Genomic DNA, 22699 nt, shown 5'->3' on the forward strand with positions numbered 1-22699 from the left:
GAAAAGGGGGCTTGGTGATCACGCCTGTGACTCAGAACCGACCTTTGGGGAAGCTATCAGCAACATCGACGAACCCGTTAAAGAACGCTCCCCTGCTTCATGACGACTTCACGATCAAGTTTCATGGGCTACGGCATTCTTCGAGCACCTCAGTCTTGAGGATAACTTAGAACGGTCTCGTGTCGAATTCCACGCAAAGAATCAAATGCAATTCAGGCTCGGCCGTATAGATATCGCTCATCTCGGAGCGCATATGCCCTTTCCCACCTTCCAGAGTGTTAACTAGTGTACAGTTGTGCCGTGAAAAACCCAGATAAAAACGCGACCCAATCCCGTGGTTCTCGCACCAACCTCGCCGAATGACAATCATACAGGTGCTCCTCAAACCTCAGCAGTCACCGTCTCCTCGACCTTGGCCTTCTTTGCAGAGTCCTCGTCCTCTGCGGGTTCCTCGGCCTTACGCTTGGCGCCGTTCTCGCCATTGGCCTGGGGCTCAGCTGGCTCAGCTACCTTTGGCACCTCCGGCACCTCTGGCACCTCGGCGGGCTTTGGCTCCTCCTTGGCCTTCTTTCTGACCAGACCAGTGAGATCGTTGGCTGACTTCTTGGCTTCCTCGATGCGAGCCTGGGTCTGCTCGGCAGACTCACCAAGAGCGGCACCAAGGATACCTCCCATGGCTTGGTCGGCGAGAGCGGCGTTCATGTCGATGGGAGGCTTGCGAAGCTCCGTAAGCTGAAAGCACCATAGTCAGTAAGGTTCACTTCTATACAGTCAGATTTACTAACCCGTTGCTCCAGGTCCGCAATCATGTCCTTAACATCAGTGATGGTTGCTCTGGTGACTTCATTGTCCTCAGGCGACGCCATGGTGGCCAACTCGACTTCCTTGTTCTGGAGCTTCAACTTGGTGCTCTCGATGGCGGCCTCGAGCTCGTTGGCTGCCTCTTCACGAAGCTTCTCATCAAAAGCCTGCGACTCCGTGGCGCCCTCCTCCTTGGTGGATGTGACGGATGCGAACTCGAGGGCCAGGGACAGCTTGAAGTGTGCCTCAGCAATGACTTCAGAGTCGTTGGTGTACAAATCCTTCTTGAACTTCAACGACTTGCGCGAGTCCTCAATCGCCTCGGGGTATCTATGATTCGGTCAGCAAGCTTCCCACTGGGACATGCATAGCAGACTTGCCTCTCGTTCTCCAGGGAAATCTCTGCGAGGAGGTCGTGGGTATCTGCAAGGCGCTCCTTGACATGCTTGATCTTGCTCGTCTCGCCGTCGACCTGCTCTTGGGGCTTGCCATTGGGCTCCTCCTTCTCCAATTGCTCAAGTTGGCGATAGAAGAGAACGCGCGCCATGTCCAGTACACCGAATGCGGTCTCGAGGTCATCGTCTTCCTCTTCTTCCTCCTCACCCTCACCCTCGGCCTGGCATACAGTCAGCTCTCGATCGATGGGCTGACCCTATCCCGCTTACCTCTTCCTCGTCTGAATCATCAAAGTTTTCATCGCCAGTGAACTGGAACAGCGGCTTCGTCTCTTCGGTCTTCGCACCAGAGGTCTCATTGGCGACAATCGCAACGCCCTCCTCGGTTATTCTCTCGGCCTCGGTCTGTGCAGGCGCATCGGTCGGCGCGGCGGGGGCGGCCTTCTTGGCCTTGGGTTTCGGCTTCTCGGCCTTCTTCTCGCCAGCGGCCTTTCCTCCCAAGACGTCGCTCTTGCTTTGTCCAATCTTGAAAACACACCTTCCGTAGAGGAACAGAATCTCTGCATTCTGAGGCTGCATTTCGCCGTTGATCTCATCCTGCAGCTCTGCAGCTTTCGTGAAGTTCTCGGCGGCCTCGTCGTATTGCTTCTTCGCATACAGCGCAGTTCCCTTCGCCGTCAGATCCGCAAGGGTAACCTTCTTGGAGTTGGTATCCTCTTCCGACTCTTCGCCGCCAGCGGTGGCGGGAGTGTCCTGCTGAGCGGGCGCATCCTGCTTGAGCTCCTCCGGGTTTGCGACAGCGACGGGGACCACCACAGTAGGTGCTTCAACGATAGGGACCTCTGCGGCAATCGTGGGTTGCTCTGTAACGTCGGCCATCATGAAGGATGGGAGTGAGGTGCTTTTGTGATCGGGGGGTGTCAATTGATGGATTGGAAGAGCAAAATCTCTTGCGCAGGGTGGTTGTAAGATGAATGGATGATTTTGCGACGGGGAAGGAGCAAGGACTGACAGCTGCCTTTGTCTGTGGTACGACGCGCGAGCTGGAAGAAGGCCGCGTTGATTGGGGAACCAAGCTGCAGGGATAGCTCTTTCCTGCACGTCAGACCGGGTCGACCCAATAAAAAGAGTGAGTGCGTATGACGAGATCAACTGTGCAATGCACTGTATTAAATCCCATCAATTCTGGGGAGGAGAATAGCCCACAGGGTGCTGCTACCGCTCCCACTGCAACCATTGCTGCCTCGTAATTATCTTTTGGCTTAGATTGACATGTTTCCAGACCCCGATTCCCGTCCTTGCCTTGTATCCTCTTTCACCTGTTCAATGACCAATGAGGCTATTTATCGAAAGGGCCTACAACTGCATGTTCGCCGATGGCGTCCGGCTTGGCTGTCCTCGTAGGTGTGCCGATGAGCCCTTGAACAGACTCTGCCAAATGAATGCCTCACTCAACAGGAGTTCGATATCTTTTTCCGTCCACGACTTCGTCGGTAGACTCTGCAAAAACATCATGATCTCCTGGAAATCCATCTTGACCAGCTTGTCCGACCATTTGACCAAGAATGCGGCACACACATACAGATGGAACTCCGAGAACCCTTGCTCTTCAGCCTGCAAGAGACGTTAGACTAGACCAGCAAACAAGCCCGAGCGACTCACCAAATATGTATCCCACATTCGGATTGTATTCCGCACACTGATTTCTCGCATCAACAGACAGTTCATCCACCTGAAACTGAACTGGATGAATTCCACATGCTCGTTTTCGAGATGCTTCGCCAAGCTGGCATCAATCCTTGCTGTCAGATCGCGAAGCGCGGCGACCTGTCTTTGAATGCCTGGTTGCGCCACGATGTAGTGGTCTTGAATGCCATCAAGGAGCTTCGTCAGGCACCAGAACGAGTCCGCTTCCACGGCGTCTAGGACTGGCTTGGGCAGCTGACCAGGATCCATGCCGGATTCTATGTCAGAGTCGGCAATATAGGCACTCAAAAATACTTGCCAAAATGGCGTCACCAGGTCGTTAATACCCTGCACATAACCACTGGCAGGATGTCGTACGGCCCAAAGATATAGAATCCGCTCCAGCGACCTCTGGGTTGCCTCGTATGAGTACAGTTCGATGTGGGGGTTCGTTCTCGGAACGTCAATGCTGATCTGATGCCACACGGCCTCATCCAGTCCCCTCGCCTTGCCTGTTGGGGCTGCGCTTGTGCCGCCTCTTTCAAAGGCCTGCCGGACGCCGTCCAAGTACTCCTTCCGTTTTCTTTCCAGAGTCGCGACTCTTCTTTCGCTGTTCGTCGGCAAGTAGCTAAGCAGCAATTGCCACGTCATAGCCCGGACTTCCTGAGGGACGCCGGACCACGCAAGTTGCCGCAGATCTTGCAATGGTATCGTGGAGGCTTGCAGGAGCTTTTTGAACTTGTTAATCCGAGTTATCCTAGAATTGGCGGCGTCAATTTCTTTAGGAGTCGCGTTGGCGGGGACGGCGGGGTGGTCAATTAGGTGCAGGGCGTTTGCGGGGTCTGTCATAATCAGCGCTGCATAACACGTTTTTTGCGCCGCGACCTACCTCTGAGTATCTCCTTGTATTGCGGTCTTAAAATCTTGCCCTCGCTTTTCTTGGGCATGGGGTAGGTTGGCGCAGGCCTTTCAATGGCAATGTCTGCACTGTTTGAATATCTTCTGGTGTGAAGCCCAAGCCCAAAGGAGTCGTCCATTGGCGATAGACTTCCGTTAAGGTCGGTTCTGTTCTGCGCTGCCATCTTGCGCGTTCGTCTCTTCATGTTGGACAGACTGGGCAAGCCAAAGTCGTCGCCGTCATCATCTTCATACCCCATCATATCGTCCTCGTCCGCCTTCCAGTCATCGTTCGTGTTGGATAGGAAGTTTATGTAGCTCTTGATTGGTGGCGACGAAAGACCCGACGCAGGCCTCGAGGTCGGGGGAGAGACATCGCTCGGTCGGCCCTTAGTCGAATGGGAGGATGGTGGAGTTTTCGGTCTCGAAGAGGAGCTAGAAAGGTTCCTTGCTGCCAGTCAGCGGGATGTTTTGAAATCAGCATTGCAAAAGGGCGTCGCACAGAGAATCGAATTTGAGAATATCGGCATGGGAGTAGGCAGCTCCAACAACCAGGCTGGAGTCGCGACCTGTCCTCTTCGGTGTGTTCTCGCGTGGGGGCGGCGGTTTCCAAAACGGCGATGCAGAACTACCCCAAGTCAGTCCCGGCTGTTTGCTTGCAAGGCTGCAGAGTCAACATACTCGGACCGATCTGCGTCGGGAGTGAAAGATCATATTAGCCAGGCACTTCCACACGCAGTATGCGACGACCGAGCCTCTTGAGGCAAGAGGCTCTTCGCGCTACTACAAGAGTTATGACGAAACCCACCGACTTGAACCATCTCCTGCTGCGGGGCAACTTAGCATGCGATGACGGTTTGGAACATGGAAGCTTAGGGGCATACATACCTGTTGCGCGGGTTTCTTCCCACTCCCTGAAGAGGAGAACATCTTGTCGTTTCTCTATTGAGAGAGTCTCATATTGTGTATTGTTGTTGAGATGCGCCAGACGAGTCGCCTGAGCTCCGAGCAAGTGACCAGTGGCCGGACCCTTGCTTCACATTAGTGTACCGCCCGCCGCTCGGAGCAGCAGTTGAAGTGGAGTCGAGGAGGTCACTGTGGCTTCGGCCGGTAGACTGTGGCGGTGATGGTGTTTCCCGCGCTCCAGTTACGATTCGGCCTTTGGCCGTACTAAGATAGCTTTAATGCTTCTTTTCAGCCCATATGCAATCAGGATGCAGATATGGCTTTGAAGCTTGCGCTGCAATAACCAAGAAAGAAGGTTCAGCCTGGACAGATAAGGCGACAAGTACCGCAGGGGTTTTTAGTCGTTGTTGTGAGAATTCCAAGCGGGTCGCAAACGGTCAGACTCAAACAATCCGGTACGGTACCTTACATGGCCGCAGAGCAACGCCCCAGCCTCAGTCGCAAAAGTCCTTTCTAAAGCGTGGGTGACCCGTAAGACACTCCACGGCCCAGCGTCTGAAGTGGTCCACACAAGCAAGGTTCTTTACGTCTACGGAACTCCTATTGAGGTAAGGCTCTTTCCGTTTTCTTCCTAGTCACGTGAGCAGCCGAGGCGCGCTTGCCTTTGCTGAGTCCAAGCTGCTAAGGTTAGCCTGTTGCGCACGGGCGCCTTCCTCAGCCTTTGGAGCTCTGATTGGATTGAGCACCCTTATTGGCTCCGCCACCTTGTGGTCCCACCTTCCACCCTCTTCACCAGGTGTCCACTCTCGCTCAAGAAATATCCAAACAACCCGTGCTGCTAAACCACGTCAACGACGACGTGCCATCTCCGTTTGTTGCTCGCGTTCATTAACCCATTTAGTTCCTTCCCTTTTTTTCATTTTCGTCTCGCTCAGTTGCAGGATTTTCATCGACAACCGGCATCGATTCCCCAAACGTTACCTGCAGCATCTTCGATCAGCGACAAGATGACCGAGCCCGAGAACTTTGAGGAGGATCTCTTCGCCGACCTGTGAGTGATATGGCATCCCTTCCAGCCTAACCATCATCGACGCAGACGCTGATACTATTCCAGCTACGACGATGATACCCCCGCGAAGGCGGCTGCCGCCCCGGAGCCCGCCGCGGCGCCCGCTCCTGCCGCAGCTCCCGTTCAGACCCATGACACATACGCCGAGCCGCCTCCTTCAGCCGAGCCAGACCACGGTGCCGATGATCAGATGAGGTACGAAGACGAGGATGATGATGATGAGGTAGACTTCAACCTCGGTGGTGGAGGTGGAAGTGGCGGTGGAGGCGCGACGACCTCCCACGCGCCTCCGTCAAACGGAATGGGCGCGGTTAAGCACGAGGAGCCAACATACTCAACGAGCACGGCCAAGAACCCTAGTGCCAAGGAAGACGGGTAAGTGATTATATTTACGTGACGTTTGCATTGCTACACATCCCCACGGCATGGCACTCAAAGTGGACGTGCCTGCTACGAATGAAATAACCAGCAGCTGCCCAGCTGTGGTTCTCGGGTGCTTGGGTGTCAGTGGCCCATGGTCAGACTTGAATGGTCTTTGGGACTTGGGAGGAGAAAGAGGCGGCAACACCAGAAGACGTCGGTCAACTGCGTCTATGGATGAGACTTCAGGGTCAATCGAGCAAGCCAAGGAAGAACCAGACTCAAGACAAGAGAGCTCGATGAACCAGAAAGAGAAGCCAGAAAGAGGTGCCACAAAAGTCAGCTGGAAAAGCAGCCTGAGATCACCGAGATATGCCGCCGATAGTCAGTCACTCAGTCAGTTCAAGAGCAGCCAAATGCTCCTTCTATAGCCCAGTCGCAGATGGTCTTTAGAGCACGATGAGAACCGTCAGCGTTCTTCGGCTGCTGTAGCAAGATTAGCAGCGGATAGCGCTCGAAGCTAGATTCTAGCAGAGACTTGACGATAGCAAAAGACACCAGACATTCGACAATGACCAGGCTATCCGCTCCGCAATTCTCCCACATGTGAGAGTTTTCGTGGCTGGCTGGCGACGCTCATCAACGACAAATCATACTCTGGTTCCCACCAGGGCCTGAAGTATCCGGATCTCGCACGACTTGATGTGGAAGGAACTCAACCGATACTCGCTTTGATAAACACCAACGAGCATTCCTGCCGTGTTTGAAAGATAGGGTGGGCATCGCGAGCCTCAAGACGTGGGGAAAAGAAACCGCGATGGGATATTCAACAACTGCTACCCTAGCCCAGACTAAGCCTTGAAGCTCTCTGACGACCTTGAAGAGGAGGAATTGCACAGTTTGCAGCAACTGTCCACGCTTGCCATTGCATCGACATTCACCTGCGCCACGCTTGGAATCAGCCAAGTGTGCGCTTGCTCCCGACAACCCAAAGCCGCAGTTGTTCGATGCACTTTGCCACCATGCCTGCAAACAGCCGTATACTGAAATTTGGGAGATTGAGCTTACTGACTGAATCTCGTGCAGAAAAATGTTTATTGGCGGCCTCAACTGGGAGACTACTGATCGTAAGTTCCGCCGGTGCACCAGTAATGCCCCATAACTCACTAACTCCTGACAGAGTCCCTTCGAGACTATTTCTCGCAGTTTGGCGAGGTCGTTGAGTGCACAGTCATGCGCGACAGCAGCACTGGCCGGTCAAGAGGTTTCGGTTTCCTCACTTTTAGAGACCCCAAGACCGTGAACATTGTCATGGTCAAGGAGCATTTCTTGGATGGCAAAATTGTATATTCACTCCAAATTGATCTTGGCCTTGAAGTCATGCTTACAAAAAACCAGATCGACCCGAAGCGTGCTATTCCCCGCGACGAGCAAGAGAAGACTAGCAAGATTTTCGTTGGCGGTGTAAGCCAGGAGACCACCGATCAAGAGTTCAAGGACTACTTCCAGCAATTCGGTCGCGTGGTTGATGCCACGTTGATGATGGATAAGGACACGGGTCGACCCCGTGGGTTTGGATTCGTTACTTTTGAAAGCGAAGCTGGCGTGGAGGCCTGTTTGAGCACAAGTCTCGAGATTCATGGCAAGCCGATTGAGGTCAAGAAGGCCCAGCCGCGAGGCAATCTCCGGGAGGAGGAAGAGGCTGCCCGCCGCGGCGGAGGCAAGTTCCGCAAGGGAGACGACGCCGCTAGTCAGGGCGGCATGGGAGGCGGCCAGATGGGCGCTGCCGGTGGCATGACGCCGCAAGTCATGGCTCAATATTTCCAAAGGATGCAGCAGTATTTTGCCATGATGCAGCAGCAGATGGCCATGAGCCGCGGCATGGGACCGATGAACCCGGCCATGATGCAGCAAATGATGCAGATGCAGCAAATGCAGCAAATGCAAAACCAGATGATGGGTCGCGGTGGCGGCGGCAATGGACAGAACATGATGGGCCAGATGACGCCACAGATGATGCAGCAGATGCAGCAAATGCAACAGCAGATGCAGCAACAGATGGGACAGCAGATGGGACAGCAGGGTGGACCTCCTGCAGGACCCAGTGGCAGCTTCAGCCCCCAACAGCAGATGTTCGACCCGTCTCAAGGAGGTCAAGCGCAGCAGCAAGGACCGCGACGGGGCGGCAGCACTGGCAGCGGTGGTGGGCGTGATCAGTACAACAACAACAACAACCAGCAGGCAGCCTACAACATGGGCGGTGGAGGCGCTCCGACATCTTGGGAGGGTATGTACGACGACGTGCCCCAGCCCAACATGAACCCTGGGGGCGGTCGTGGAGGTGGCTTCAACCGTGGAAATCGGGGCGCACACCAGGGATCGCCAGACCCTGCGCATGCCCCGCCTGCCAACGCGCCTACGGGCCCCAAGAACGCGGGCAAGCCAGGCGCCAACTACCGCGGAGGCGGACGCAGCAGCAACCGCGGTTTCCATCCTTACTCGCGTTAGTAGACGGTATGGTTTGGAAAGACTGCGGCTCGCACTTTGCTTTGGCGAACTCGGACAACATAAAGGATGGTTTCAGCATGTTCAGGCTTGGTTAACTACGAACGGTGCTAGCACAAGCGGACCCGGAAGTGAGAACGGAATCATGTTACTGTGGTATCGAAGGTATGGCCGAGCTCGGTTTGGCAGTTGAGTTGCGTGAATGGATGTCTTCGCATCAGGGAAGACAGCGACGGGGTATTCTTCTCCAAGATTGGGATCAGGAGACCGTTTGGGGGGTCCGGTCTGGGTCGGCAGGCTTGCATTTCGCGCTTGCGCAAATCATCTTCTTTTTCCTTTGCACATTACGGGAATTCTGTACTATACAACGGGCCCAAAAATCAATTTCTAATCAAGCCTTTCGTCGTACAACATGCAACTCATGTGACATTTCCTGATGCAGATTTATCAGCACTAGCATATTGAGATCCTGTGTCCCCAATCACAACTACACTTGCTACATGGCTATTATCGTGTTCTCTACTGCAACCTGTGTTCTACTTTACTCTGTTAAGTCTCAGGCCGGTACAGACAAGTAAGTAACTGACGAGAGGCGGTGACGATAAGTCTCGGTGATTGGACCCGGCCGGGTGCATGCCGAAACCTGCCTTACGCATCGGCTGCGCCCTCCGAGTCCGCAACGATATCGAACGAGGGCATCTCACCTGCGGCACCAGAAACTACTGAATGACAAATCCATCCAGCCCGATGATGGCGCTTAACTCGCCTTTGGAGACCGCCCCTGTCAGTCGGCCCCCGTCTTATCCCTCGGCTTCCGGGGTCGGCTTCCGGACACCTTACCACCAGATTCCGTGGAAAGATGATAGCGACAGAGTTGTAACGGAACGTGGACAAGTATCACATCGTAGTAGCGCAGTATCCGAGGTTGTACGCGATGCATTTCATGATATGGGAAATCCGACCCGGACTTTAAATCCATTAACACCACCCGCCGTCATCGGGATGCGTCGAGACGTGCCCTCCACATCGGAAAACCCACTTGCCTCAAGGGTTGTCCAGGTAGGTACCAGAAACAGCTACCGCCCGGGGAGGAGCCGCCGCAAAGTCAAAACACAGCCGAAGCTGAACCTGCAAAGAGAGAAGCCGGGCAAGCACCGAGACTTCCCCAGACCATAGGCCAATCCAATCTAATCAACTTTTGACAACCCAATATCGACATCCTTCACCGAGTCGTCAACAGACGCACCCTGGACTCTCAAGTCGGCGGTTCCGAAGCCGCCCGGAACTAGAATTTAAACAGATCCCCACGTCCCAAAGGCTTTTCTGAGCTTTTCCTCGTCAATTGAGAGAAAATTCAACGCGGATTGTCGTCTATGCCCTTTTCCACCCCAGCCCCCTCCTTCAAGGATCCCTAAGCAACGCATGTGATTTCTAATCAACCCCTCCATTCTGCCCCTCCATCATTCGCTGGTACAGCGGCGCAGAAACATCGCAGAAAAAAAAACGGCAGAAAACATCAGACCCCACATACCAGACAAGTTCCTGCGCGCGGGAAACAAACCCGTCCCCTCGACGCAATTACCATACCTTATTCCCTCCTCCATTCTAGAACCTCCAAAAGCCCATTCATCCATCTCCATCTGTCCAATCCCCTTTCTCCCCTTTCAAATCCAACATTGCGTGATCAGGGAAAATAGGGACCACCACGTTTTCCCATCCCGCGGCAACCATACTGTTACCTACAACGGAACCCCCAAATCCCATAACCGCCGCGGGCAGCAAAGCGGCTTGTCAACATTCCATCAAAAAACCCCCACCTTTTGCTTTTTTAGCCCGCCGTCGGCCGGTCGGTTGTCGGGCTGAGCCGCAAGTCTACATCACATCACATTGCATTACACCGCAGACAACTTCCAATTCGGACAAACCCACCCACTCACTCCCCGGGAACCCGTACGCCTAGAACTATTGCGCCATCGCTGAAGAAACCTCCTTTTCCTTGCCAAACACCCCCGGTCATCCCAACAAGCGCGCTTGCCTTGCATCGCTGAAGCTGAACGGGCTGACGACGGCTTACCTCATAGCTGGTAAACGGCGGAAAAAACAACAAACGGTCACCACTCCCCCTCACGAGATACTCCCAAGGGCGTTATCGACAAGGCGGATGACGTAGCATCCTGTCAATAATCACGATCGTCAAACATATTGTTATATGCATTCTTAACGGGCATCACGTACACGTACATACCTAAACGTCGATCATCAGTAACTTCGTCAACGGGGGCTCAAGACGGAGCCGGTCGTAGCCGCCCCAACCCCACCATCGCAAACATCACCAAAACATACAATTCACAACAATGGGTCTCCTGCAAGTTCCTGCGCATCATGTAGCTTAAGTGGTGAAAGCATCCTAACGTATTTTGTAGAGCTCTGGGAACCGCCCTTGACTGGCCGGATGCGAAGCAGCGCGCCGATCAGGTCCGCGAGTGGGGTATCAAGGTTCGATGACACTCACACTTCTCTCACCATGAGATGTTCACGCCTCATCGTATGCTCACTCTGCTGACTTTTGACATGATTTCTACAGCAACTGCTAGAGATATGGAACAAGGCGAAGGGAAAGGAGCGCGATGCCATGTTGTGGGGAGACGAGGTACATGAGAACGGCTGCACCCTTTGAAGAAATAACGTCTCTGATGTGTGATACAGGTCGAATATTTGGTTGTCACCTACGACAAGGATGAGCCCAAGGTCCGTCTATCGCTCAGACAAGCTGAGATCCTCACGGCCCTCGCTGAGAGCCCCGATTTGGCCAAGGAGGGCGGCTGCGTGCCTGAACTTCAAGATGTAGCCAGAGAATCGTGAGTTCTCCTATCCCTCTCACTGCTCATCTCGTCTCAAACCCAACATGAACGAGAGAGGGCAGTTCTGGCAGCACTTCATCGCACACACGACTAACACGTCCCGCAGAGGCACAACCCTCCCCGTCTTCCACCCTGAATTCGGCCGCTTCATGCTCGAAGCAACCCCGGGTAAGCCCTGGGGCATCGGCTTCAAGGAGCTCCTCGATGTCGAGCCCGACATGAAGCTCCGCCGCAAGATCGCAAAGGACCACATGCACGCCAACGAGTACCCCATCACCCTCACCACCTTCCCGCGCATCGGCTGCCCCGGCGACTTCACCGAGCCCTACTACCCGCCCTCCGGCCCCAAGCTGCGCTCCCAGTTCGTCCCGGACGAGATCGCCAATCCGCACATCCGCTTCCCCACCCTCGCCGCCAACATCCGCTGGCGCCGCGGCCGCAAGGTCCAGGTCAATGTCCCCGTCTTCCACGACAAGAACACCCCCAACCCCTGGAAGGACCCCACCGTCAACTACGACCTGCACAACTGGCCCGAAGACGACGACGTCCGCAGCGGCGGCGCCGCGCCGGACAACTTCATCCACATGGACGCCATGGCGTTCGGCATGGGCAGCTGCTGTCTGCAGATCACGTTCCAAGCGAAGAACATCACCGAGGGCAGGAAGATGTACGACCAGCTCAGCCCGCTGGGCCCCATCATGCTCGCCCTGACGGCCGCCACGCCCATGTACAAGGGCTTCCTCGCGAACACGGATGTGAGATGGAACCAGATCAGCAGGGCGGTCGATTGCAGAACGCCCGAAGAGCTCGGAGAGAAGGTAAACCTCTAGGCCCCCTTTCCAGAGAACCCGATCATACTGACAAAACCCAAGCCCCTGAAGAACGACCGCTGGCGCATCCCCAAGTCCCGCTACGCCTCCAACTCGACCTACATCTCCACCGACCCGCGCCTGCGGCCCGAGTACCTCTACCCGGACCTCGTCATCGACGAGGCCATCAAGGCCAAGCTGATGGCCGGCGGCATGGACGACCGTCTCGCCACGCACTTTGCCCACCTCTTCATCCGCGACCCCATCGTCGTCTTCGAGGAGGACCTGCAGGAGCTCGACCTCTCCAAGACGGACCACTTCGAGAACCTGCAGAGCACAAACTGGCAGCACATGCGCTTCAAGCCCCCGCCCGCCGACAACAGCATCGGCTGGCGCGTCGAGTTCCGCCCCATGGAGATCCAGCTCACCGACTTCGAGAACGCCGCCTTCTCCGTCTTCATGGTCCTCGTCACCCGCGCCATCCTCAGCTTCGACCTCAACTTCTACATCCCCATCACCAAAGTCGACGAGAACATGGAGCGCGCCCACAACGTCGACGCCGTCCTCAAGGACAAGTTCTTCTTCCGCAGGAACCCGTTCCCCAGCAGACCCGGCCGCCAGCTCGGCGAGAACATCACCGCCAACCCGAACTCCACATCCCGCCCCGGCTCGCGCCCCGGCTCCGCGGTGCCCAGCCGGCCCCCGACCCCCGTCGGCCCCGTCGAGGACGAGTACGAGGAGATGACCGTCGACGAGGTCATCAACGGCCGCCCCGACGGGGGCTTCCCCGGCCTGATCCCGCTCGTCGAGAGCTACCTCGACGGCGTCAACGTCGACGTGCAGACGCGCTGCGAGCTCGACACGTACCTGCGCCTCGTCAGCCAGCGCGCGAGCGGCAAGCTGTCGACCGCGGCGCGCTGGCTGCGCGACTTCGTCGACGTGCACCCGGGCTACGCGCACGATAGCGTCGTCTCGGAGGAGATCCAGAAGGACATCGTCGCGGCCGTCATCGCCGTCGGCGAGCGGGAGACGGCGGGCAAGGGTTTCGGGGGGCTTGACGTCTACGGGCTGCCGAGCCTGCTCGGCGACTTCAGGAGGGGGTGCGGAGGAGGTGCGTAAAACTGCAAATTTCCTTTTTCTTTTCCTTTTCTCTTCGTTAGGTGTCTACGTGAACATGGTGACTCAGGATGCTGACGATTCTTCTTTCTGCCTTAATTAGACGCCGAGAAGAAGAGGGGACCTAATGGGCAGGCGGACGAGAGACAAGATGGACCCCTGAAGCGAGCGAGATCGGGGGCGTCGCCGTGAGCGCAGTTCAGCCCTTCCTACGATGGGGTGTAAGGCATCGTTGGGTTTCCTAGCCTCTCTCTCTCTCTCTCTCTTCATCAGCATCTCCGCCGGGAGATTGAAGAGACATTCCTCCTACACGTAATGATCATAGACTTTCAGCAGTACATCGTAAGACAAGCATCGTGACATATTCTTTTCCCTTGTTTTCCCTCAATGACGCCCGACGCCCCCATTTCCCCTAGAAGCCTCCACTCCGTGCCCAGTTGATCTTGTTCTAGATCTACGTGGCGGGCGGTCATCAGCCGCAGATGAAGTTTTGGATTTGAACATGTCTTACGAATAGGGTGTGGGTATGCAGGCGTGTGAGTGGTTCACGGGCAAAGATTCAATCTCGTTCGCCCGCAGCAAGCAGCTAAACTCTGAACCTGAGTGATCACATTTGCAATCTGAGCATTAACGTGCCAGTAGCTCACAATCTCAGCCTCACGGCCGCGTAGGGGACCCCTAAGACATCGTCATCAAGTGGGAGATGCGAAATTAGATGACGTCTGAGATGAAGGTGGATATCGCAGCCTACATGCGCTTCGCGAGTTTAGCCGTAAAAGGAAACAAGCTCTTTCTCTCTTCCGCACTCGAGGAGGCGTGAAGGATTACTCCTTGAGCCAAGCCGATTTCGCGTGGCTAGCTGTGTGTCTGCTTCACGTGGAAGGGGGTGGCGGGTGAGGGAGTGAACAATGTTCGACCCAGCTCCGCGGTGCTGGAGCAGCAAGGAAAGAACTGGCCAGAACGCAAGAGGAATGCCCGTTTCGCACGGGAAAGTTATGATGCGAGACCTGTTTTTCGCTTCCGACCTTCTTACGTCCGTTTGATGCAAGGCTGGGCAATGGGCATTCCCGCTGACGTTGCCTGGCTCTTGATTGGGGAAGGGAGGGCGTCACGCATATGGGTGATATTCCGGAAAGTTGGAATCGGCCGTAATTTGCAACAAAAACAGCCATGGGCAAAATGAAAGGTGGCGTTGCGTTTCGTCGATGGAGTTTCCCGCTCCCAGTTTCCAGGGAAGGGATGACCCGGATAGCTGGTACCTGGCTCTACACTAGAACCGAGGGGGTGTGTGAGAGCCATGTGTGAGAGAGAGGCTGCCTGTGTGCGTGGCGGGTGTGGGGAGAGCTGCGGTTGTGCCATGCCGTGCCCTGTTAGCAAGCCCGCGACGCTGGGACCGAAAACGAAATCGACACGGGGTTCGTGTGATGTTTTCCCCCCCAGAGGCGGGAGCCTAAGCGCCTTGGGCTGGCTAGTTTGACCGAGATGTTGTTTGAACCGCCAGGCCGTGTGTCTTGGATCTGCTCGATGGCGGCACGCCAAAATAAGTTCGATCCTGTGGCGGAAATAGCTGCACCGGCAGTTCGATTTCGGGAGCAAGAGAGGGGATGAAGATGCCGTGGGCAAGGCAGAAAGGAAGTTGTTTCGATGGCAGCGTACGATGGCGTTTGTTCGGTGCCGCACCGGGCTGAAGCGAGGTTCTGCGGGCTCCGCAGTTCATCACGGTGCCCGTCAGTCCAAGCCTGCTGGCAGATTACCGTGATTTCGCAAATGCATTCCACACTTCTCTGCCGGAGAGCCACGTTGTGAGCATGGTCATGCGGCTGTCTGTGGCTGGTTTGATGGGCTCTTGGCCACTGAGTCGTCAAGATCGAAGCATGCCAAAGCAGCGTAGTGAGACACCGTATAATGCCCAGCTGTGCCTGGGTTGTCTTGCTGGCACGGCGCATTCGTCTGCAGCACGCGGCGTGGGAGAGCTGGGCTTATCTGAGAGGGTTCGAGCAAAATCTTCTAAACCGAAGCCAAGCCACGAGCTGTCAATGGGGACCCTTCACGAGGAGTGGACTTGTGCGACTCTGCATCTCAGCTTGGCGGTTTGAGCTCTGCCGAGTGATGTGGCAGGACTAGCGGACCGCATCGTCTGGCACTAGGGGCAGCGAGGTCAAGGTGAAGGAGGCGGAATTCCCTCTAACACGATGCCCCTAAGACACTGCAGACAATCTGGAAGGATTCCACTGGTGTTCCCGAGCCCCTATTGACCTAGGTGTTCCCTTTTCAACCGAACGTATGGGAAGCGGAAGGGGCAACGGCTGAACGGCGATGCATAGAAGGCCAGCCTAGAGCGTAGAAGGCTGCTATTATCACAATCTCCCTACGTTCCCTTGTCGATAGTGCCGCCGCCACGAAGAGCACTGAGGCAAGGAGAAAACATGCTGTTGCGGCACAACCGTTCCTTTCATGCTGGTTCGGGCGCATATTCATCTGCGCGCGGAAAGGCTTTGGACATGGCATGTCGCGTGGGAACCGTGTGGGCAGGCTGAAGCGGCTTCAACTCATGGCAACCGCAAGCGGCAGTGATCGACGCGAGGCGCCATGGTCCGATTGCTGGACCATCATGACGTAGCAGGCTGGGCTGGACGTGCGATGATGGTTCGTACAGAGCGCGCTATTGAAGGATTTAGATGCTAGCCTCCCGCGTCTGGGACTGGAGTGCAATCTGGGCGTGGTTCAGCAATGCGAGGCTGTGCTGCGGTTCTAAGTAGTTTGCAGTTCGTATTGGGCCGTTTTGCTGGATCGACATGTGCGTGTGTTTGGCAGTTAGTAGGACCCCTTAAACCGTGGACGACCAAGGACGAACCGAACGGCCGTAGAAAGGATCTCTGAGGGGTCACCGTGAGACGGCTGCAATCATGTCCGCCATCATCATTGGCGCACTGTACGAGTTCGATACACACCCAGGACCGTCAGATGTGACAAGTTACGGAGAGATAGATTGGCGAGACCGGTTGGGTGGTAGCGGCGGGCAGAGATGCGGAATGGGATTGAATGGGCCCTACCCTTGCGCAGACACACGGGTGTCAGATCGTTTGATGAGATCCAACCAGATCTAGGTCCGGTGACCTCGTGGAATGCTGGGTGGGAAATCCGGAGCAAATCGGGTGTTCAGGCAAAAGATCTCGGGCAACAAGGCATGGCGAGGCGAAGGGCGAAGCTTAGATCAGATCGTACGATGTTGTCTATGGGGAAGCGTGAGAGTTTACGCGCCAAGGTTAGGAGTGCGTTGCCAGAGTGGAATTCGCTACTGCGTCTGTCAAAGTTGATGGGCGTCCATACAAGGTCAGCCAGGTGGCGGGTCAGGGACCTGGGCAGCAGCGTGGCATTCTCTCTGTTCCATGGGCCGAGTCAGCGTGTTTGAAGGGGCGGAGGTGGAGGGGGGAACACTGGCATTGTCGTTGTTATTCGTTGAAGGTGGTCGTACCCAAGAGAGAGGAACGGCGTACATCAGGCAGACAAGGAACCTGTAGCCAGCAGCAAGCAGCTGGAGCTGGCAGCTATGTGTGGCAGTTTCCATTGTTGGAGCAGCAAGCAGGCAAGATTCGCACCCTCCCTGTGTCTGTACTGTGTACTCCGTCTGGCGCCACACAGCGTGTGATGAAGGTTGGAGTTTGGCGGAGGGCATGTACTCCCCTTCTGTATGGATCAGGGTGAACATGAACGGGTCCAGACCCAGATCCAGGGATCTGAGCAGCATAGCTTATCTGCTTTCGGGGCTTGAGAACCCACGTGGCTGGTAGAGGCACGGAGCTTTGTGCTAGAGCAGAGATCAACGGGCAACGGACTTTGTCTTGGTGCTGGGCTTCGGCTAGACCAGCCCAGACGACGAAGTGATTTCCCAGAATGCACTGGCGGCAGATGGGCAAGTGGAAGTGGCAGATTAGGCAGGCTGCTGGGCCGTGGGTAAGAGAGGGACCGAGACCTTGAGGCTTGGTATTGGCCTCTTTCCGTGTCTGCCGTCATTGAGATCGGCTGTGTCAATTCGTCCGGCCATGTCGCGTGTCTCTTGATGTCTTTGAGGGGGCGCTCTGACGTGTCCGAGGTACGCAGCCGGGACTTGCTACTGCTGCTGCTGCTGCGACTGTTGGTGGAGTAATAGCACGGGGAAGTGCCATGATATTGATGAATAGTGTCTCCGTCTCTGAAGTTTGAAGCGCAAGGGTTATTGGTGATCCGAGAGCGAGTGGGCAAGCGAGCAAAGAGTCGGTCAGATGTTAGTCGATTCTCATGTCGATGCATCTGCACCATGTAAACCCAGAGATCGGGGTCTCCTGCCCTTGAAGGCCCACACGATAGAGGGGCATCTTGCAGACGACGGATAGCGGAGAGGAGCGATGAACATGGTTTCGAAAGGTGACTCTGAGGCTTTCGGCGAGGTACTTTGGACAGACGGTGGGGCATGGTTTCTCCAGTTTCCCTTGCTCGTGTTGGTTGAACAGACAAAACGCCCGGGCGGATGGTGGTGATTGGGTGCGGAGCACTCTCACCGATGTGGAGAAACGTGCCTGATCTTGCATGACGTGAGGGTGTCGAGTGTCAAGTGATTGGTACGGCGATGGAACCACCAATGACGGCGGTCAACACGGATGAATCGTCGAGGGCCATGTCGACGATGGGGGAGAGCGCAGAACTGTTAATCGCGCTATTAGATCCGACTAAGCCGTGAAAAGGCAGATTCCTCTGGTGTGTGTGCATTCGACGCCCTCCCCTTCGGTTCCAGAACAAACCTCAGTTTCAGACCCTGTCATTGAGGGAATTGGACGTACTGCGTAGGTCAGCTTGAGGATCCGTTGCGACCCTAAACATGCAAATACCATGCCATGCAGATTGGGGCGGTAAAACGGTTGTCGATGGCGGCGATGGGCAGATTGGTTTCGACGTAACGGGGAAAGGCAGGGTTGTTGAAGAGGGAAGGGGGAAAAGGCGATGCTAGCTGGGTAGGCACAAAGGCAGTTCTGGATAGTTTGCATAGGATTGCGGAAAGGCATGAGATGATGAAGCCCGCTAGGACGTTGGCGATGGACGGGAGTTGAAAAATCACGCCACGCGCGAGTCGTGAGATGGGAAAATGGGACGAACATTTCAATCACGAGAGTGTGAGTGGATGTGTCCGTCCTGTGTGCCGCGCCTTCTTGAGTGGTATTGTGTGGTATTCCACAGGCAGGGCAGGACAGGCAGGGCCGCTGCTGCTGCACTGTGAGTTGGTGTGAGTGGAGGGATGCCTGACTTGGAAGGATCCACCCCCGTTTTTCCCGCTCAAAGTGAATCGCAATCAAATCGACGCAAATCTGCGATCGCATCCGGGGAGCCGCCGGGGTCCGATGTGGGTCGCCGCTGCCCAATTAGGTAAGCTGCGCCAGGGAACCCAGCCCAGATGGAGACCACCCATGGATGGATACCTCAGTCCCAAGGAGTTCGCGATGGGCGAGGCAGGTACGGAGTAGGGAGTACGTACATCCGCAGCAGCAGTGATGTATCTTGTATCGCGCCGTACCTGCCACCCCTCCCCTTCCGCACACCCACCGTCGACCTACCCGCTCCCAGAGCCAAAGATACTTGCGTTACATTGCTGCTGGGCCGTCCAGTCAAATGGCTGCGCTCCACCCGCCCACCCAAAATAGCGCCGGGACATTTTCCTTCTGTTCCCCGATCGAGCTCTCATCCCTGGCGATGATCTGATTTTGGAGCCCTTGTTCCTTTTCGTCTGGTCCAAGTGCCCAAGGGCAGTCACCTTTTTTTTTTTGTGAGGACGGAGATGCCTGCCCTCTCCATTCGAAGGCGCGCGCTATCGTCGTTTCCCTGGACGTCAGCAGGGACTACCGCCGTTTCGGGCCCGCGCCGGCGCCTTCCCACGAGGTCTCGACATCTCAATCCAGGGATCCCGCTGGTTTGACCGCCCGGCGCATCTTAGCCTGAGCAAGGTGCACATTAATTATTCTGCTAACTATGCCCACAGATATCCCAGCCGTTATTCTCGATTTCTTCATTGTTGTGCATATCCATGCCGCCGCCATGCCATGCCAGCCATGCCAGCCATGCTATACCATGCACCAACAACCACCACGCATGAGGAGCAGCATGGGATGGATCTCACGCCAACTCAAATAACACAATCAGCTGTTGATCTCGGCATCTCAGATTCGTCCTCTGACGAACGATCAAAATAGCATGCCACCTTGCAGCGCAGCCAGACAAGACAGAAAGGAAGAAGGTCGAGCCGAGTCAGGCAACACAATGCGAATATTGCCTGCCTGCCTGCTTCAGCCTTGGCCTGTCTCTGTCTCTGACCGACGTACAAAGCATGCATTACTGATTGCCTCTCTGCTGCATGGAAGGAGATATGTCCTCCAGAGGGAACCAGTCCCGAAGCATCACCGCGGCTACGGCAAAGGGAGGAATGCAGGAAAAAGCAATGTTGGCGGCAACCCGACGCTCGACCCCGTGAAAAAGCCGCCGCCAACCAAGTGCCAGTTCGCGCGCGACATGCGAAATTTGATCATCGACGCGCAATCTGCTGTCCTCGCTCTATTCAATTGGTACCCGGCACGGTAGTCCTCGTGATGGACGCTGGCCCCCCATGGCTGTCAGCCACGGCTGTTAATCTGATCATCAGTTAACCCGGCAGACGGATTTCCAGATCTATCCCTTCCGCAACCGTAACTATAGCCGACCGCCGCAACGATCCTTTCATTGTCCGACCCGCCCGTATCGCGGCACCATCACAAGCGCCCGCCAAAAGAAATGCTGCCGGTGCTGCCATCCAACGCCTCTTGCTTCTCTGGCTCTTCTTCGTCATCAATGATCAATCACCGAAATCCCCACGCCCTCATATCCTGCGCAGGCACGTTCGGGCTTCACCAACCAGACCACCAGCAAACAAGAGACATGGCCCGTCTGGTCTTGTCTCGTCTCGCTGCCACGCCATCCAAATCTCCCCTGTCTCTCAGCTACCTTACCCGTGCCTCCGCTGCACAACCCAACCTAACCTTGGACCCTTCAACTCTTGAAGCCTCGAACTAACCGCAACTTACCAAGCAGCAATAGCACAGGCCACGTCGGGCGCCCGTCTGCAACTTTCTAGACCGCCGAAAACATTGCCGCGTGCAAAAGTCACAGTCGTCGCCGCCACGAGCACCAGCCCCTGGCGCGGCAGTCACATCCACTCTCCATGCAAGTTGGAGAGATGTGTTGCCCGACTCCAACTCTACAAATCCAAAATGCACACGTCCTCTGGAGATCGGCCGAGAAAGATGGGCACGTCCGCAACCTTACCGATACAATATCCCCACGGCACGGCCCCTTTGCACCCTGAAATGACTCGCACGCGGACCTCCTCTCGGCGCCAGGCGGCTATCAGACTTCCTCTCACTTCGGGCCTATCCATACAAACTTTGGCCCAATTTCACTTTGATCGTCTTAGCCCTTCGGCATCTCATCTGGATCGATCATGTCTCGTTTCCGGCCAAGCGCCCCCCTCCATCTCCAAGCGAGATTCAACCAACCTCACATCTTCAAGCCTTTTTGACACTAACCTTAAGCAACGTCTCGCTCGTTGTCCAAGCAAAACATTAAACATTTTCGGATAAGTACGGATATCCAAGTCCCGTACTCCGTATACACTTCCCTTTTGGGCACCAACCTCATTACCGCACAGCTTGCTCAAACGGGCCGTATGTCTCTGTCTCGTCTGGAATGCCGTCGCAACAGGCACTCTTCTACCACGGCGGCGTTGACTTTGAGGCTGCCACGAGTTCTCGGCGCGCGAAGCTGGGCCCTCGTCATTTTCACCTTAGCCCCGTCTCGATCCTGGCGGACCTTGCTGCCTTCTCGACATCACACATGCTACTACCTAGACATTTTCTCACCGCCGTCAGATCACTCCGTCATCCAGTCCAGATCCTGGAGCTCGCCAGCCCCTTTCTGTCGGACAATAACCCCAATCGTTCCATCTCACATTCCTCCCTCCCCGCCCGGCCGCACTGGGACTGGCCTGGACCCTACGCCATGCCATACCACCACCACGCCCCGTCGCTCGCCCCTCCCTTCCACCTTGGCCGTCAACGCTTGCACAGCGCGAAACAGAGATCTCGAATAGATGCAGATCCGCCTGCTTGCAGGTTATGATTCTGATGCCGTTGTACAGCCCTATTCTCTGTCAAACCATGCACAGTGACAACAGCCATGCACGATTAGTGCCACACGATACGTATCGTCGACCACGCTACACACCACCCACACGCCGCCATGGCACTCTTCAACGAAGGGAAAGGCAAGCCGGGTCAAGCCAAGGCGCGGATGACCGCTTGCCTGCCTACACGAACGAGAAGAGCACTGGCATTGGCTCTGCAAAGGAGAGAGGCACTATTGAAGAACGACAGGACAGCTCACGCCTCACAAAGCCCCCTGGTCCCCTTTTCGCCTCCCGGATGCGCCCATCTTATCAAAATGCAGACTAAGTACTTGCGGCGGCGGCCGCGGGAACGGGGGCAGGTTTCTTCAATTCTGCACGGCGGCGGCGGCGCATGGACAAGCAGACGGCAGCCCTCCCTGGGCGCTGCCATTTTAAATGGCCCTGCATGCCAGGCCATGTCATGCCGGCCCGGAGCCGGTGTCCGACGAGCGTTGTACATGCCGTGCACACCGAGTTTCCCGTACAGGCCTGGCTCTCTCTCTCTCACCTCGGTGTCTCTCTCGTTCTCGGAAAACGAGACACGCCCGTTTTTGGATCAACCGTAGGTGCGCATACCGGTCTGCGACATTGCAACGTTCTTGTCATGAAAGCGAGAGCTCGTATCCCAGAGAATCATGAACTCGCCCGTTGGAAAGTACCATTTTCGGCCCCCAAGAAATCCAAAATTTTCTCACCCTCCCCCGTCACAGTGGTTCCAGTGCCGCTGCCACCGCCGCCCCTCTCCAAGATTTCATTCCAGGAAAACCCAAATCTCCCCGTTTCCGAATACTCGCAAGCCCCAAACATCAAAAGTCAAAATCACTCCATCCCGCTTGAACCGGGAATGTGACTCGCAAACGTCGTCGCATGGGAATGGGAAAAATGTAACGCAAGGAGATTTTCTCTTTTGACGGAAGCTCCAACCAAAACCCTCCTCCCCGTCAAAACGCAAGGAGTGAAGTCCGCCGATAATAACTAACACACCGAATTCCGGTGCACGACAACCCCGGCAACCATAGAGGATGTGTGCTCCAATAGGAAGAGGAAGAGAGTTGCAATGTAACGAATCAAAA

The 22699-nt window shown here is 55.7% G+C and overlaps 5 protein-coding genes across 5 annotated transcripts; 3 read left to right on the forward strand and 2 right to left on the reverse strand.

Moving 5' to 3' along the window:
• Positions 1-381: 381 nt before the first annotated feature.
• Positions 382-2075, reverse strand: COL26b_009964 (uncharacterized protein; the record flags this gene model as incomplete). The annotated part of the gene is made up of 4 exons (XM_053182678.1): positions 382-732; positions 786-1121; positions 1178-1417; positions 1467-2075. 4 exons carry the CDS (start codon positions 2073-2075, stop codon positions 382-384), a joined length of 1536 nt encoding a protein of 511 aa, XP_053033401.1.
• Positions 2076-2552: 477 nt separating this feature from the next.
• On the reverse strand, positions 2553-4709 carry COL26b_009965 (uncharacterized protein; the record flags this gene model as incomplete). The annotated part of the gene is made up of 4 exons (XM_053182679.1): positions 2553-2810; positions 2859-3724; positions 3772-4168; positions 4668-4709. 4 exons carry the CDS (start codon positions 4707-4709, stop codon positions 2553-2555), a joined length of 1563 nt encoding a protein of 520 aa, XP_053033402.1.
• Positions 4710-5692: 983 nt separating this feature from the next.
• Positions 5693-6133, forward strand: COL26b_009966 (uncharacterized protein; the record flags this gene model as incomplete). The annotated part of the gene is made up of 2 exons (XM_053182680.1): positions 5693-5736; positions 5800-6133. 2 exons carry the CDS (start codon positions 5693-5695, stop codon positions 6131-6133), a joined length of 378 nt encoding a protein of 125 aa, XP_053033403.1.
• A 1071-nt stretch (positions 6134-7204) lies between these two features.
• On the forward strand, positions 7205-8622 carry COL26b_009967 (uncharacterized protein; the record flags this gene model as incomplete). The annotated part of the gene is made up of 2 exons (XM_053182681.1): positions 7205-7241; positions 7295-8622. 2 exons carry the CDS (start codon positions 7205-7207, stop codon positions 8620-8622), a joined length of 1365 nt encoding a protein of 454 aa, XP_053033404.1.
• Positions 8623-11143: 2521 nt separating this feature from the next.
• On the forward strand, positions 11144-13408 carry GCS1 (Zn finger-containing GTPase- Activating Protein for ARF; the record flags this gene model as incomplete). The annotated part of the gene is made up of 5 exons (XM_053182682.1): positions 11144-11164; positions 11204-11269; positions 11326-11477; positions 11587-12298; positions 12353-13408. The coding sequence occupies 5 exons, from the start codon at positions 11144-11146 to the stop codon at positions 13406-13408; spliced, it is 2007 nt and encodes a 668-aa protein (XP_053033405.1).
• Between the last annotated feature and the right edge of the window lie 9291 nt (positions 13409-22699).

This window comes from Colletotrichum chrysophilum (genome assembly GCF_026319265.1).
Source record: "Colletotrichum chrysophilum strain AFK26 chromosome Unknown scaffold_101, whole genome shotgun sequence".
Classification (NCBI taxonomy): Eukaryota; Fungi; Ascomycota; class Sordariomycetes; order Glomerellales; family Glomerellaceae; genus Colletotrichum; species Colletotrichum chrysophilum.